Source organism: Phoxinus phoxinus, assembly GCF_949152265.1.
Source record: "Phoxinus phoxinus genome assembly, chromosome: 14".
Lineage (NCBI taxonomy): Eukaryota > Metazoa > Chordata > Actinopteri > Cypriniformes > Leuciscidae > Phoxinus > Phoxinus phoxinus.
The window spans coordinates 12931521-12949450 of NC_136889.1; the positions used below are offsets into that span (position 1 = coordinate 12931521).

Consider the following 17930-nt stretch of genomic DNA (forward strand, 5'->3'; position numbering starts at 1 on the left):
GACCTCATCTCAGCTTTTGTTGAATACAGTTCATTACTCCCTTTGCTGGTTTGAAGAGTTCAAAATAAGACTAAGTTGTTTGTTGTATATTCTTTTATTTAAGTTGTTTTTTGAAATTCAAAATATTATACAATAGTGGCAAAAAACTACATTTAAATGTTTACAAAATGTACTCCTTGCTATCCAAACACTTTACACTGTCTCGGTTGCATTTAATAATATTTCCATTCCAAATTAATTAAAATGATTGTTTTAATAGTTAAGTCAGATCATGGGTCACACTATGGACATTAAGAGTAAATAAAATAATAAGTTTAAAAAAGGAAAATAAAATAGATCCTTACAATGCAATTTTGGATATAATTAACTTTTGCAGAGCATGGCACAGTTTATATATTAATTACATCTGTGACCAAAAAAAGCAGCATCCCGTATGTTTCACATTGTACAAAAGAAAACAGAAAAAGCACATGAGATGTTATGCAGTGCTTTACGCAATAATGTTGTCCTCTTTCAAATCCTGTGAAGAAAGCCAATGTATTTTCTGAGGTGTGACATAATCGGCGTAATCAATGTCTCCACTGGACTCCATCCAAGTCGATGCTTCCACTTCATTTTTGTTGACTTCCTGCTCTGGATCGTCTCCCACCCACTGCTGATCCTTGTTGAGGAAAGGGGCCAAGGTGTCTGCGTTACCTGAACCCTCTCCCGACTGCTCCTCAATCTCAGGAGTGGCTTCCTCTACTGGGACTCTGTTGAAAACAAAAGCACAAAGTCATTCAAGAGCGCTCCAACATCCTCTCAGCCCTTCCTGTCATTTTGTTGAGAAATTAAGGGGCCAGTTCATTAAAGTTTTTTTTTTTTTACATTTTCAGCTTTCAGTGTATAATCCTGCAGTTTGAGCATGAAAAAGGTCTGCAAAGTTCCAAAGCACAAAGTCTACTCCAAAGAGTTATTCTCTATATCAGTAAGCCCTGTTTCTGAACTCCCTGAAATGCTTTGCTTTGCTTGTAGTCTTAAAGGTGCTGTATGTAACTTTTTCACTCTACTAAAGCATAATACCATGTTTGCAGATATAGGAAACATGCAGAGTTCACACACTCGTTTCTCGGAAAAACACTTCTACAGCCAGTATTTACTTTGAAATGTGCGTTCTGTGTTGGAATGTCTGTTTTTGTTTTGGTCTGTGACTCTGTGTGTTCTCACCCACTGCCAGTTCACCCAATAGTATTTCAACACCCCGGGATGCCAGTTGGCAGGAAACACAGTGTATTGCAGCCAGCGAACAAACTGGGTCAGAGATTGCAGATTCAACCCAACCTAAAAAGCCTCGGTACCCATCTAAAAATCTCTATGAACGAGAGCATATTAAAATCCGGATAAATCAACTCATCATCTTACAGTGTGTATTTGTGTAAGTCTCCTCGACTTTCATTGTCAATTGCGCTCATTCCTGTTGCGTGTCCTAAAACTGTAAACCCGAGTGAGCGTCGAGTCAGGAGGAGGGGGCGGGAAAACAACCATATGATGTCTATGGAAACAACGATCTCCGATATTTTGAATTTGGACTGCAGTACCTATTCCGACCACTAGCTGCCATTCTTTTAAGTTTTCCTCCAGGAACATCTTTCACAAATTATTTTCCTCGTTTAAATAATTCCCAATAAATATGCAAAGGGGGGAAGGGGGAAGAGGGCTGGTCGAGTTGCCTCAGGAGTAGCCTGGGAAAACCAGTTGTAACTGAGTTAGGGTCTGGCAAAGCTCCATAGACAATACATTTCCACAGGGGCGTCACCAACGGACGTCGCTCAAATGGCTCTGGGCGCAATTGGATAGAACTAAAACCAATCAGAGCGATGGAGAAACATCTGAGACTCTCAGCAATTCTCTGTTTGTGTTTTTCAGAAAGATGTAGCAATGGCTTCTGACGACTTTTGCCGTTTTTGTAAATGACCATTTTAAATCGCTTGAAACAGACGCGATAGCGGCATCCATCTCTGTAATGTACAACATCTGCGTCACCGTCGCTGCTCTGTCGTCATCGTGTAAAGCCCGCCCCAACGTTTCTGATTGGTGCCGCGATTTCGACGGATTGGAAATGGGTTTCAATGCGCTCTTTGCCAGACCCACTTGCAGAGCAAATCTAAATTTGCCAGAAGTGGTCTGGGTTTTCCCAGGCTACCTCAGGAGTGTGACATTTCTGAAACACACTTGAAGCAGTTGACCAATCACAGCACAATCAGAGCACATTGCGCTTTTCAGGTAGCCTACCAGAACCAGAGTCAGAGTCGGGGCGTTTGTCAGAGTGTTGCAGGCAGACTGGAGAGAGAGGTGCTGCAACAATGTCAAATATGTGAAAAAGAATGTGTTTTTGAACATTCCAGCATATAAAACAATTCTACTAGACCCCAAAAACAAAATCAAGACTTTGTAAAAGAGCAGGGCATAATATAGCATCTTTAATCATCCCGCTGACCTCCACACTATACCTAGTCAACATAAAACAGAAGTTGCAATAGAATTGCCTTCCCTATTGTGACATATATTCAAGTGAAATGGCTTTTCGAACCGGAAAGAATGTAGGCAGTGACTTAATTTTGTCCATCAGGAATTGTTTGGATTGTTGTGGTTTGCTATTGCTGTGATATCATGTGATTGACAGGTTGTCCCGTCCTCACGCCACTAAACACGACATCAGAGAAGAGAAGAGGTGGTGTTGCAAGAGGGAGGGGAAGTTATATTATTAAAGATTATGGGGGGATGTGAATGTTTTAGAAATCATAATGTGCTCAGAGAAATAATTTATTATAAATACTCCTTCAATATTAAAAAAAGAACTGAACTGGTGACTTTCAAAATTAATTTTTATATGTGTAAGGAAGATATTGTGAACTATAACAATTCAACCAAAAAGTGAGTGAATAACAGGAACATTCTTTGACTTTTTCAATATTATTATCTTGTTGATCTGTAAGATATCAGGGTGAAGATTGTGAAAAATGGTAAGGGAGATACAGCTGCCGTGACGTCAATATGATTGAAGCATGGAAGGAAGTGATTCAGCATGAGAAATGCTGAGTAGAAAAAGATACAATCCAAGAACAAATTTGACCATAAGTAATTAAATAAAAAATACTGATGTTACAGTGATTCAAATAGGATCATATTCTCATATTGTGTAATTAGCAAAATCAGAACACACAAAACATTTGACACTTTAGCTAGTGCCTTTTCCAGTTATATAACAAACAACAATTGTAGTTCTAGCACTAAAACGTGTATTTGACAGTAAATTATTTTTACAGAAATTATCTCATCCTTATGAATATATATATTTCCGTGATAAGACACAATCTACTACTTTCAGCAGAAAATACCAGCACTGCCAGGAAAACGATAACAGAGATTTGAATCATGTGGTGAAACGTCGCCTTCAAATTGTCAAAACATATAAGCAACTCTCGAAATGCCCCTGATGTTGAATAACATCAGCATATTTTGGTTAAAATGTTTCCAAGAAACAAAATTCAGTAAAACTTAATGCATTTCTTTCATTTCTTAACCCCACTTTCTATGACATCATATCTGAGGAAGCAGTCAGTACTTCCTGTAGGTCGAAAAATGTCTCTCATAAAAAAATCTCTAAAAACTTTAGCTTCCACTGCAGATAGTATTGAAATGATTGATTGATGATTAAGCTGTAACACGACTCCAGTGGTCCCATTCTTGATCATGAATATTGGTTGTGAAAATGCTATACATAATTTCTCCAAGAAAATATCTGGGATTCAGGTATGACAGGAGGGATAGTGGTGATAAGATTTTCTGCAAACTAAACAAACTAAATCTCAAAGGTCTACAGTTTGCAGTAGTGAAATGCATAATACAATACATTTCCTAAACTCTTTAGTTTTCATTAATCTAGACATAAACATGTCAAAGTAAGTGAACAGAAGTAAATAAACAGGCAACTTACATGTGTTTTGCAGCAGAAGGTGGAAGTCGGGCGCTAAGCCCTGACAGGGGCACCAAAGGGCCCTTCTGTGTGACACAGTTTGCGTTCTTATCATCTGGGTTGCATTTCACCCACACATACCTGCCTTTGGTTGGGACTCCTGAGTTCAGGGATAATACAGAACGACAGATGAGGGGCTTGTCAGACATTAACACTATCCTCAAACAAACTCCTCGGGCATGATATTCTAATAATGAACTGACCAGTGTTTTATTATGTATTTTGTAATTAATTTGTGAGCACAAATTGTATTTATTTATTAAATAGTTTTTAAGTAGCCAATTTTATTTTTATGTAGTATCTTATGTAGCCTACCAATTTTATTACTATGTAGGCCTAGCTATTTGTTTATTATGTGTTTTTATTGTGTATAATTAAATAAATCCCGCCGAAGAAAAGCTTATTGCACAATATGGCACAATTTCACAATATAAATCCAACTCTTTTTAGTGAATCAAAAACAAGCTGAGCGTTACAATGCTGCCAGTTCTCCGAACGAATGATTCTAATGTGCCGGTTCTTTTTAGTGAATCAAAACCAAGATGCGCGTTACAATGTAGCCAGTTCTCCGAACGAACGATTCTAATGTGCCGGTTCTTTTTAGTGAATCAAAACCAAGATGCGCGTTACAATGTAGCCAGTTCTCCGAACGGATCATTCTAATGTGCCGGTTCTTTTTAGTGAATCAAAACCAAACATCGCGACCATCAGCAACGGGCTGCTGAGTTCATTATAAGCAACAAGATTGTTTTTCAAAACATTTCTTACTAAAAACTACTAAATGATAGATTGATAGAACCGTTAAATAAACCAGTGTCGTTAACGCGATTCGGAATCGAAGAATATCTAAGTAAATTAATTATTAGTAGGCTATGGCCTATATAAAATATTTTATAATTAGGCAACTGTTTAATGGTAGGCTATATGGGCAAAGTCAGTATTAGCGTGAACACTCTACTTATAGGCTAGTGAATTAATTAAATTAAATTAAACAACGGACGCATTTCCTAATGTAAAAGCCCTACGCAGAAATAGCTGTAAAATATCCGTAATTGTGCAAGAGATGGATGTCCTATTGATATTTTTCAGAATAACGATGAATGATTTGACAGTCAACAATCGTGGCTGACAAGTTACTCTTTTTTTATATTTAATTTTTCATAACAATCTAGCGAACTTTTCATGAAGATACGCAGTTTTTATAATCCAGAAACACCTTCCGTGACGAGTTTATCATCTAAGTTAGGCTAACGTTACTTCAAAACCTGATCTTAGAATGCTTAGACTAAATAATAAACTTACCTTGTCCACTGTCCCCAAAAAGGCATATTATTGCCAGTGCCAAAGTTATTCTGTGGTAAAATGTCATCCTATTGTTCCTCCAAAGCAGAAGATGCGAAAGAAAATGTCTTCAAATGAACTTCAGACAAAAACTTCTCCTAGTTCAATAGACTATGTAAAAGACCCTGCCCCTGTGTGCGTCATTGTTTCCTGAAATCAGCCCACAACAGCTCGCTTTGGCAAGGTTTCTCAATCTGAACTATTACTAACATACAAACCGAATTCAACCGTCGTTTTAAATATACACAACAGGAATGCCAAAACAAGTCAGGTTAAAACTAAACAAAAATATGAAAACGTCAGTTCCAATGAGAGAACAACAATAAACTCCGTTTTATTTAGAACTTGTTTTGTGTCCATCCAACAAGTGGTGGGCTATTGGAAAACTGAACTAAAACTAGAACTTAACTAAAGGTGAGTGCCAAAATTAGGCTAGTAGCCCTCTAGACATACAATTCATTTTTTTAAAGTGTTATAACTGAAGTGATGTCAGGGCATGTTCCTTTAACAATTGCTAAACATATCTAATTGTGTTCAGCAAAAGTGGGACATAAGCTCAAGTGTGAAAAAACCCCCACACAAATAAAACTGCTGTTACACTATTTGTTCCCATTTAACAAAAAAATGTGTCAAATGAAATCCAGGGTACATAACTGTGCTCCGTTATAAATCATTCTGATGTGTCAGGCCTAGACGTAAGCAACAAATGCAAACCATCTAACGTCCATAGCTGTATTTTTACATTTTTGTTGTTGTTGCAACATGTCTGGGACATTTAGCAATATCAACTCACAGAATAGGATTAACAAGGTTAAATTCTGCAGAATCACCCATAAATTGATATCTTATTTCCAACTAAGACCTAACTTTTCTGGGAATGGGTTGTAAAGTCATTTCCAATAGATTAATTAAAATAACATGAATGTTAAATTATACAATAGCCTACAAATAAAACACAATGACGACATTAAAAAAGACAGACGAAAAAGTAAAGAGTTATTTGATGCAGACATACATGTTTTGGATCATTCTATTGTAATATGATTTTAGTAATTGCTATCCACATGGTGATAAATGAACCACTATAAACTGCTATCTAACAAACAAAAAATCCCTTTTTGTTAAAAAGGGGCATGGATATGTTACAGTATATGCTATTATAAACACGAACATCTAAATGCAATAATGTGAAACAGTGAAAAGACTCTATAGCAGTTTTGTGCTCAGCCTGAATGTGTGAACATGTTGATACAAAGCTGTCATAACTTGCAGGAAGTGGTTTTGCTCGAGCAGGAAATGACAAGGGTTTCTCCTTTTATTTGAACACAATATGGCAAGACAGAGAGGAGTTTTCCATTGCATGCATAAGCAAAAGGAAAGTGTGGGAAATTTTGTCTTGTATTACAAAGGGGGACTTTGATACATTTCTGTTAGCTAATTTGGCCATACTGTAGCAGTCAGACAGATAACTGTTTTTATTCTTAAGTATGATTATTTTAAGAACACGGATTAATTCAAGGCTTGATGACTAACTAATTAATAGTGTTCCATCTAATATATGGAAATAACCTGACATCGGATTCAGATACTAAAAGAGTTATAGGTAAATAAGATGATGAAAGATTGAGATGAACTAAATGTAGATGAAATACAACAACCTTCACACTTTAAACAGCACTACGTACATCAAGTTTGGTGTCAGTCAAACTATAATTATTTGGCTAAGTTCAGGGTCTGAAGTTTGTTTGTCTCTCAGACTGAAGATGACCGAGAGTCCCAAACACACAAGTCACAGGGCATTTACTTATATTTCAGGAATAATGATGAGATGCTATATATCTCAAGAACAAAAGAGTGTGTAATAATTTTGGCTTGGGAGAGCTTTTTTTCAGATTGTGTAATATTTGCTCCTCGCAGAGACTTGACTAAAACATGTAATGATGATGGTTACATCTTATTGCCTTTGGGAAAAACCTGCACTCTCAGCATTTGCTTTTCTTTACTCAAGATGAAACTATGACACCATTTCCCGTATTTCTTCTTTTTGATCGACATATAGCAAGCTAGCAAGTTTCTTTGATTTAACTTAAATCAAACCTTTCTTTTAATTGATCACACTAACTAAATTATTATTATAGACACCAAAACATTGGATATCCAATTTATAAAACGGAAAATTATTTTATTCAACTTTTTATTTTATTTTTTAGAATCCGAGTATCTAGGCTTTAATTGTTGATATTAAATTGTATCTCAGAGTAAAACTTGGCACACACCCATAGTCAGTTATGTATGTGCACCTACTATCTGGGTATTAATTTGGTATTGGTTATTTGTTATGAATATAAAGTAGATAAAATACAAAAAAAAGGGAAGCACCAGAATGGTATTACTGAAATATTTAGAGAAGGAAATGCAATAAGTTTGGGTTATACTTTGCGGGTCAACCGTTGGTTACTTATTCCACTTGTTCAACTTTATGTTGAAAACAACCGTTAATTACACAACTGACTCTTCTGATTATCACCAAACAAGAACCACATCCTTGATTTAAAAAAAAATTGAATTAGATGTACATCAAACTTGACTGCATAAAATGTCTCGCCATCCTAATTTTGTTGCACAAACTCAATTAAATGTTAAATGGCCCTGTACTTTCAGGTACTTTCCTATTTGCATTCAGCCGGATAATTGGCCAGCTATAAATTGCACAACCTTGGCAGCAACTAAACTAAGCCAGTTTTTGTGTATGTGTCTAAGATGATATAAACTGAAAATAAATATACTGTGAATAAGATTTTGACAGAATAAGACAAACTAAATAACTTTTTTTTGGCTTGTTTATTGGCATAAAATGCTTTAATATTAGTACAGTTATATCGTTCATATTGGGCTTGCTAAACATACCAATCACAATATTTAAAAAAACTAAATTGTACATAGTACTTTGAAAATAAATAAATGACTGTAAATCATGCAGTTACATCAGTTCACATCAACGTTTCCAAGGGCTGAACGAGTTTCTTACAAGGTGGTCCTGTGAAGGCTCATTAGATACATTTATGTGTGGCATGGAACAAGGAGTAGTGTGTAGTAGTCAGTTGTTCATATTTATGCGAGGTGTTTTCAACAGCGTGTTAGTTGGCGGAGGCCATTGTGGATTTGATTCTGTTGATCTTCAGAGGAAGCAGAGTGGCCATCTCCACACTCAGCTCTAGCTCGGTTTCAACTACATTCTTGGCTTCTGGATTCTCCTCGCAGTATTGCACTACGAACTTGTACGACTCTAGCGAGAGGCTGAGGTTCTCCAGTTGAGAAGCCGGGTTACTGGAAATCAGCTTGGACTGTAATCTGGCGACACGGAATTTGGCCACCAACGCCGGCCTCACCAGGTCATCCTCGAGCTTTTCAGGAAACTTGCCCTCTGGCGAGCGGACGGAGTCGAGGAACATCTGATAATACCTAGTAGAGGAGGAACACAAGAGGTTAAACTTCTTGATGGTGTGCACGTCTGGCTGATCCTGCTTGTCGGCCACAGCTAGCTTCAGGTCCATCATCTCATAATAGGTTTCTGCAAGTTCAAACTGCAGCTGCCGGCAGATTAACAAATAGTACTGAGCATTCAAATCCTTGCAGATTGGCTCCAGCATGTCGACGCGACGTTTGTGCATCTTGCAGCGCCGTTCCATGTCCTCTTCAAAGAAGGCCAGGACCTTGAAGAGAGAGCTATGGTCCTGCAAGATCTCAATGTGATCTGTGACGTGACCATCCATTTCAAAATACTCTTTGGCTTGAGCTACGTAGCCTTGACCCACCAGGAAGATGCCACGTGCTTCTTCGAATTCCAGCGGAAGCATGCTGCTTACTTTCTCTTCCAGGCTGCAAATAGAGTCGAAAGTATCGCTTGAACCAAAAAGGATGGCACTCTTTCTTCCCTTCTCTTTCTCTTCCTCTTCATTCCGACGAGCTCTTTTCAGTTCTTCCTGCCGATCTGAGTCTAGTTCGCCGACGTTATCCTGTGCAGCAATGGAAATCACTCAGATAAGTCAAACTAATAACTGTCAATTTGTGTACATGAGCTCTTGAAATGTAAAAAGATAAAGGATGGCTACCTCAAGAAGTTTTTTCGCATCTTGCAGCAGATTAAGGCAATATTTGATCCAACATCTAGCAATTTCGGCTCGCTTCTGCAGTAGCTCTTCGCGTTTTTCAAATTCAGCCTCACCTTTGGGAAGATTAATAATAATTTATTGTAAATTATCATATACTTTAATTCAGACCAATGTGTGAACATTTTAAATAAAATACAAAGTTCTGTCATGAAACTCTAGATGGTGCAGGTTGATAGGTCCTTAACTCAATCTGCTTGCAATCACTTAATTATCTATAGGGCACAGCTGATTGGTTCCTATCAGTAGCCAATGAGCTCCCTGCTCAACCTTCAAATACTTGGACAGCACGTCTCACTTACTCACAGCAGTGTGTCATGTATGTATTGGCAGTAGCAAGCTTGCTCTGTAGTAGCAATAACCTACAGCAGCATAGCAGATCTATTCCGCCAAGACCAAACATATCAACATTGTCATGACAGAACTAAAGCATTGTAAGAAAAAAAAGTATAGCAGGAGAATACTTTATTTGGGATTGTTTCTTACGCTCACCTAGTACTAGTTGGTATTTTATTTGATCAAAATACAGTAAAAACATTAGTATTGTGAAATACTATTACAATTTAAAATAACTTTTTAATATATTTTAAAATGTAATTTATTCCTGTGATGGCAAAGCTGAATTTTCAGCATCAGTCATCGTCACATGAGCCTTCAGAAATCATTTTAATATACTGATTTTCTGCTCAAGAAACATTTCTTATTACTATCAATGTTAAAAACAGTTGTGCCACTTAATAGTTGAGGAAACCGTCTAGATCCGTCTAGTCTAGATCCTGAGAAGGATAGAAAAGGATAGAAAGCTCAAAAGAACAGAATTCATGAAATATAAATATTTTGTAACATTATAAATGTCATCGCTGTCACGTTTGATTAATTTAATGCATTTTAACTGAAAAAAAAAAAAATTACTGACCCCAAACTATTGAATGGTAGTTTACATAATGAATTGGCTCAGTGTTTGTGAACACCATTAGTCTCATGCTTCAAATGCAGCATTTTTAACACTTTCAATTTTTTTTTTAGTATATATAAACTTTTTTTTTGTCTCTGGACAAAATTCCGTGCTATCTCTAAGTTAGCGTTTATGTGTAGTTGGTCAAGACTCTCTTGCTAAATATCACAGTGTGTAGGTTTGTACAACCTCCGGATCTCATGCAATGTATAACAACTGACAAGCATGGATGTTACAATAACAGACAGATTGTGTTAAATATCACTGTTTCAGTTATTTCCAGAGTGAAACTAAGGCCTCATGTGAACTGCCTAAATTTGGGAGTTTTGTTTTCATTAATTCATTATTTATTTATTTTAAATTAGCTTTTTTGTAAAAGTATAATATTAGACTTTTTAATGAAATTCAATAATTTTAATGATACTGAATTTAAAAAAAACAAGCCAATAAAATAAAATAACCACACTGTTATTGAAAGCAACACACTAAAATTGGACAGGAAATGTATTAAAGGATAATTCCGGTATTTAACACCTTGAGTCTATATTGTAGTTTGTTTTGGATGAACAAGAGTGGTGGACAACATTTTTTTGACAATGGTTCCTCTCTCGAGTTTTTGACTATAAAAGAATTGGCCATGGACCCATTTAACATTGGAGTCAATGTGCATGTCCGAAAATGTCATTAAAACAACCTTTAACATTATTTTTCAAAACTGTGCAACTCACCGAGTGATTAGTGGTGTTAGTTGATGTTCCAGAAACAAAAAGTGTTGCGAAATACAGTTTCTGTCGTGTTTTATTCGTCATTTTGTAAAATCCCATTGTTGAAAAAATAGTTCCACTATAGCAAAATAAACGGATTGGAATCATATATTGCGACGATATATTGTTTATAATCATCAACGAACACCACTAACCACTCGGTGAGTTGCACAGTTTTGTAAACGAACATCATTGGCTGTTTTAATGACATTTTCGGACATGCACATTGACTCCAATGTTAAATGGGTCCATGGCCAATTCTTTTATAGTCAAAAACTCGAGAGAGGAACCATTGTCAAAAAAAATTTGTCCACCACTCTTGTTCATCCAAAACAAACTACAATATAGACTCAAGGTGTTAAATACCGGACTTATCCTTTAATATTAAATATCAATGTATTATTCTTTCTTCAGTTCTATGCAACAGAATCAGATTTAACAGATTTATTTTTGACCAATTATCCAAAATGATGAATAATCCTACAAAGCTATTTATAAGAGCATGTGAGCAGAGTGTAGTGGGGAGCGGATCAGTGAACAAGAGGGTAGCGTCATTTTTAGCACAGCAGGGCTATTACAAACAGAAACAATTATACTACTACATAGAAGTTTCTTGTCGGAGCGTTATTTGGAACTTTGTTTTTCTGATGAGCGGTACATGAGCGGAGCGTCACACCGCAGTGATAACGGCTAGAGCGAGAGTGAAACCTGAGCGCTGAACACTGAGCGGCGGGGCAGCATATATTTTCCAATACCGGTATATGCCATTTTTGGCCGCCGGAATTTTTGTGCATCCCTAAATGGAAATGCAGGGAAATACACAGTATACAAGATTGAACAGTCAAAAACAATGCAGAAACCCACTTTCTTTGGCAGCTGCCTCTGAGGGGATTTCTCCAGCAAGGGTAGCAATGACACTAGCCGCAGCCAAACAGTGACGAGCCTCCATGTACCGTGTCTGTGATACAGTGACAAGAGAGACATACCAAGAGAGACATATATACAGTGAATTCCTCTGGCCTTGACCACAGTCAAGATAATGCACCAAAACAAGTGAAAATGGTTGAAGATAAACACGCACTGTATCTTGTACTTGTTAATTACTTCAATGGTCACTTTACCTTGGTGATGTAGTACTGTGACAGTGTGGCTGCATTAATGGCCCACTCGAGCGGCACAAACTGCTTGTACTCCAGCTGCCTCTGTAGTGTACTGTGACAGTACTGTCCAGCTCTCTCAAACTGCTGCAGATTCTTGTACACCTGAGCCAAGTAATACAGTGTGTGCGTATAAGCCATTTCAAACCTGTTGGCACACAAGGGGATAAAGTGGAGTTAAAAACATTTCTGGAACCACGATAATATTTTATAAAGTAGATCAGGGGGAGGGATATTACCTTCTTGTCTTCTCTTGTTGGGATGATTCTTCTCCCTCTGGCACAAAAAAGTCTTGAAGATCCAGTGGTGGCTGACCATCCTAATATGCATAAAGGGAATAAATATCAGCCCAAAAACTCATATTTTATTAGTAGTTTGCAGAGACTGCAGAGAGATAGTGTTTAAATAAATTTTATTCTAATGCTGTAAACTATATGGGGAGCCCTTAATCACACATTCATATAATATTAAAGGTTATAGTTAACCACAGAGCCCAGATTATCAAATTGAGTTGCTATTTATTTTTAGATATGATAATCAACAACCCTCAAATAAAATAAAATAAACTCACTGTAAATTGCACATAAGATAGTATAAATGAATAGTGCAGAGGTGGGCAACTCTTCTTTTCACTTTTCTGCTCCAACCCTGATTAAACATGACTGTACAAGTTAATCAAGGGCTGCATCCAACATCTTAAAAATGCTGCCTTTGTAGGAAGCATTCCAAGATAGGAAGTCATAAAGGCACGTCCGAATCCAATGTTAGCTTCACTAACTCTGTCTCCTGAGATACCACTGACCAATATACCATTGATGCATCCTTCCCTGCCTTTGATAGCCCACAATCCATTCCATTTTGTGACCATTAAGCTAAAAAAATAAAGATGCCATCTGAAAGTTGTGGTTGGGGGTCAGTTTGTGTGTAAATCCGGGATGGGCATCTTCGGTCCTGGAGAGCCACTGACTGTACTGCTGAGTTTAGCTCCAACCCTAATGAACAAGCTAATCTCTTGAAGATTATTAGAAAGGAACAGGCAAGTGAGTTTTTATCAGTGTTAGAGCTAAACTCTGTAGAACAGTGGCCCTCCAGGACCCAAGTTGCCCATCCCTGGTGTAAATGTATGTTTTTGACCAATGTTTTCCAATTTTGATGATATTTCTAGTGAGACATTAGTATTGTAGTAGTAATTAAATATTAGCTTAGTTATCACCAAAGCTCTCTCTATTTTGTTGTAGATCATTAAACCGTTATGCTGCCTCAAAAGCATGTCCGAAATTAGTTCTGTGAGGTACCTTCGAGCACAAATGCAAAATCATTGACTGATAGGGCAGTGAGGCAACAAGTCAGCTGCCTAAGCTTTCGGATGCAGCAAAGGTCTTCAGGATAACTAGTAAGCTACAGGCATGCGAGTTTGTTTAGGGTTGGAGCTTAACTCGTCAGGAAAGTGGATCTCAAAAGCCAAAGTTGCCCTGCCCTGGCATAGAGGGTGCTTCTCAATTCTCAAATTGACGCTTCCTTGTTTCCTCGCTCCTCCGTCCTCCAGCCCGTGACCCGGAAACAGATCGAATTCAGCCATCTTAAAGGACATCTCAATTCTCTAATTGCACCACAAGGAGTGAGGAAGCTTCCAGAGGAGCTATGAGCGAGGATGCACAGGTGCCTTTCTTGTCGAAAAGCCTGACGCATGTATAAATTCTCCTCCCCCTTCATAAATCCTGTATAAATCCTGCTCCCCCTATCTGTCACAATAATTTTAATTTATGTTTTACCTTTGCAGGTTTAAATAAATCATATATCAAACATATATCAACAGGGCATCTTGCTTTATCTTTATTATTTAAATAACCTAACTTTAACAAAATAAGGGCAGATCTTTGATCGCAGCTGATGAAGCTTTGAAGTGACGCTCGAGTGATCAAGAATATTCCAATATATATATACATATACATATATATATGTACACACAAATAAGCTTTCCTTTGATTCCTCCATCCTCATTTTCTTTCCATGCAGCCTTCCCTTGCATCCTACAGGGGGTGGAGCTGAGACGGGTGGAAAGGCAGCGAGGAAAGGAAGTGAGGGTGCACAAATAAGAAATGAGAAGCACCCAGAGTTTAGTGCGTCATTAGGGACACAACTCAGGTGAGTCCCAATTTGCATACTTATATGCACATTTTGCCATGCCATTTTATAGTATAGTGCGAGTAGTCTGTTCATACTGAAAAATCTAAAAATAATAAGTACACTTAAAAAACCTACAATATGCATTAATTAACCAGGAAAAGAGCATTGTGTAATGTTGTTGCATACTTTTGTACTTATATGTAGGGTGAGGGGCCATCAGACTCAGATGTTTGATGGCAAAAATAATCGTGTAAAATTCATACTCTACACGGTTAAGTAGTACACAGTGCATAGATAGTATATGTCGTTTGGGACAAAACTCTCGTGTTTTTTTAATAAAAACCAAACTACCGGACTATGCAAAAAGGACGCGTCACAGTGACGTCACCCGGAACTCGCATCTGATGCCCGCCCATGCCCAAAGAGAGTTGTTTGTGCCAGCCAAATCCGTACGGTACCACACACCTCTTTCATGTAGAGCAAATACATTGATTCAGCAATCTCCAGAAATCCTTGAGCATTTTCAATCTCATCTCTTCCCGCCCACAAAATGCCGAGCTGATTCTGTCAAAAAAAAGACACAGACAGACAATAGATACACCATGGCGCAGAAGTCAAAGAGTAAGCTACACTGCACATTTATTCAACTATATGAAACTTTTTAGAAGAAAATGCTCGGATACGCAGTGTATATTTACCCGGGCCTGTATAAACAGCGAGACGTTCTCCCGTGTTGTTGTGCACTTGTCAATGAGTTTCATGCAGGTCATCAGATGCTCCTCTCCAGCTGAGAGCTCCTCAGTCTCTATGTGGTTTACGCCGAGATGGTACTGCAACACCGCGAGCCTCGCTACTCGCAGACCGGCTGGAGAGTCTCCAGCATACGCTTTCCCAAAATCATTCCCCGGTTCTCCATCCACCGTGTGACTGGACTCACTATCCGCTCCATTGTCAACCTCGCCCTCCTCCTCGAAGTCCTTTTTCAAAGAACAGTGGATTTCCTTCAACAGATCTCTAGCTTTGTATTTCGATCGGAAAGGGTTATTCTCAGGATCTTTTTTCGACTCTATTTCGGAGAGTTCATGGGCCAGGCGAAATTTCTCGCACACCGCCGTCCACTCTGCGCTCTGGTTGTCAGCCATGTTTTCCCCGAGCTAAGTGTTCACCAGCAGAGGTCAGTGATGAAGCCCTTACAACGCACTGGTTCTAGTAGTCGTGTCTAGAGTCACCATGAAATCAGAGTGAACAACTTTTTTTTTTAAGGGTTAGTTCACTCAAAAATGAAAATTATCCCATAATTTACTCAGCCATCTTCTTTCAGCCAAACACAATCAGAGTTATATATAAAGAAAAAACATCCTGGCTCTTTAAAGCTTTGTAATGGGAGTGAATGGTACCATAGATTTTGAAGCCCCAAAAAGCGCATCCATCCGTCATAAAATCCATAGAGCTCCTGGGGGTTAATAAAGTCCTTCTGAAGCGAAGCATGTGTTTTTGTAAGAAAATATTTATATTTATACATTGATACACTTTAGTGGAGTAGGTTTGATTTTGAAATTGGTGGGGATGGGGACATCAATATATAAATATATTTTAAGTTTTGATTGAAATTATTGCTAGAGATATATCAGTGTCACTGTATATTGGCAGGGACACGTCCCTAGCGTCCCTAATAAATTCTACGCCCCTGATACACTATAATCACTGTCTTCCGGAAGGTAACCGCTGTATGTAAGTCGAGTTCCGGCGGAAGAGTGAACTCTGACCCGACGTATGACGTAGGAAAAGTGTACGCTTAGATGTGAGTAGACTAGACGCCTCTCACGGTTCAAATAGGGCCGGGCAAAAAACTCAAGCTCCTCTTCTTTTATATCGAAATCCTTCGACATTTCTCTTAAAAAATTCTCGTCTTAGACTTCCAATTCGTGACTGGTGTTTTGTTTCGCTCTATCCTCTGAGCTACCTTCCGCATAAGTCGTTTTGATTTCATGGTGACTAACTATTTATATTTTTTTATTCATTTTATTACATTTTATTTACATTATTCTGTTGTTATGTTGCTTACTATGGAGTGGTGCAGTGATGACGTATTTTTGTAGGCCAAACCGGAAGTTAGCTAGCCTGATTCTAGACTCTCATACATTTAATTTGTACAGAGAGTCTGGCCTCTTTCCATTGACAAGCGTTAACTTCCTTGAAGGCGGGTACTCTGTTGAAGTTTAAAACTATTGGATCTGCCCATAGCTACTCTGGATCTCCCATAACCAATCCCTAACGTTTAGTCGTGACGTAACGACTCAAACTAGCGCACAAAACCTCAACGTCATCGTTCTCAGCCACTCCCTCTGTTCGCTGATTGGACCGGTAAAAATTTACCGGAGAAAACCCAAGAATATACCACAATCCCAGACGTACTGAAGGAAAATGAAAATTGAGTGGAAGTACGTAGGAGGGTGGAGCCAGGCTAGAAGTTAGCATCACGCTTGACAAAAACCCAATTGGATTTTTCCATAGGCTTTTGCTTTATTGGAGATGCTTTAAATGGTACTGTATGTGACAAACAAAAGCTTACGATTCTTACACGTTTTGTTCACTGTGATAATCTTTACAAATGAACACAACTTTTATGAATTTTGAAGCTTCAATACAGTCGGCAGAAGTTAAGCTAAACGTAAGCTATAAATGAACTACACCACGGTCGCATGACTTCAACGTCACCATCACTTCCGACAACTCTTTCAGTCTTTTCCCTGAAAATTTGAGTTATGATAGTTTACAAAAGTGTGATGACGTTGTCTCTGACAGCCTCTGTAGTCCCATTTAGCCATTTGTTAGCAACTGCCTTTTACGAGACAAGGAAAAGCTTTAAAAAAAATATAACAACTGGGTATTACTGATGTATTTTATAGAACCGGAAGTGTTAAAATGCTATCTCGTTTCTAGTTTTCATCCTACAAAAATATGTCATCCCTGCACCACTCTATTTTATTGTTATCATCAGCTCTTGATGTGCAGATTCATTGTGCACGCCTTGGTTCAGTCACTGTCTCTCTCTCTCTTCCAGACACTCTGGCGCCATCTACAGGTCAGTGTATGTCACAGACAAGCATGCTTCTACTTCCTGTGAGTTGGCGGAAATGACAGCAGGTGAATTATTTATACATGGGGCCTGTCCCGATACCCATACTTGTGGTCTTTGTACTTGACCACTTGCCTATTCATTTACATGACACGTTTCCTGTATTTGGCCCAAATGAAATGTGAAATGTGTTCAATTAGGCATGACGACCGTGTGTTCAACTTCTAAATAAACCAATGGGACACACTGCAAGTAATGTAATTACAGAGCTTTATTTACACATTTTGATTTTCAATACTTTGCACTTTAAAATAATCTTATAA

The 17930-nt window shown here is 38.0% G+C and overlaps 2 protein-coding genes across 2 annotated transcripts; both read right to left on the minus strand.

Moving 5' to 3' along the window:
* Positions 1 to 81: 81 nt before the first annotated feature.
* Positions 82 to 5636, minus strand: srgn (serglycin). Its single transcript, XM_079634200.1, has 3 exons — positions 5318 to 5636; positions 3977 to 4115; positions 82 to 752 (listed from the first exon to the last, which is right to left on the minus strand). Exons 1-3 carry the CDS (start codon positions 5382 to 5384, stop codon positions 491 to 493), a joined length of 468 nt encoding a protein of 155 aa, XP_079490326.1. The 5' UTR covers positions 5385 to 5636; the 3' UTR covers positions 82 to 490.
* Positions 5637 to 8143: 2507 nt separating this feature from the next.
* kifbp (kinesin family binding protein) lies at positions 8144 to 16009 on the minus strand. The gene is made up of 7 exons (XM_079634936.1): positions 15227 to 16009; positions 14994 to 15092; positions 12641 to 12720; positions 12366 to 12549; positions 12109 to 12202; positions 9469 to 9581; positions 8144 to 9372 (listed from the first exon to the last, which is right to left on the minus strand). Exons 1-7 carry the CDS (start codon positions 15668 to 15670, stop codon positions 8494 to 8496), a joined length of 1893 nt encoding a protein of 630 aa, XP_079491062.1. The 5' UTR covers positions 15671 to 16009; the 3' UTR covers positions 8144 to 8493.
* Between the last annotated feature and the right edge of the window lie 1921 nt (positions 16010 to 17930).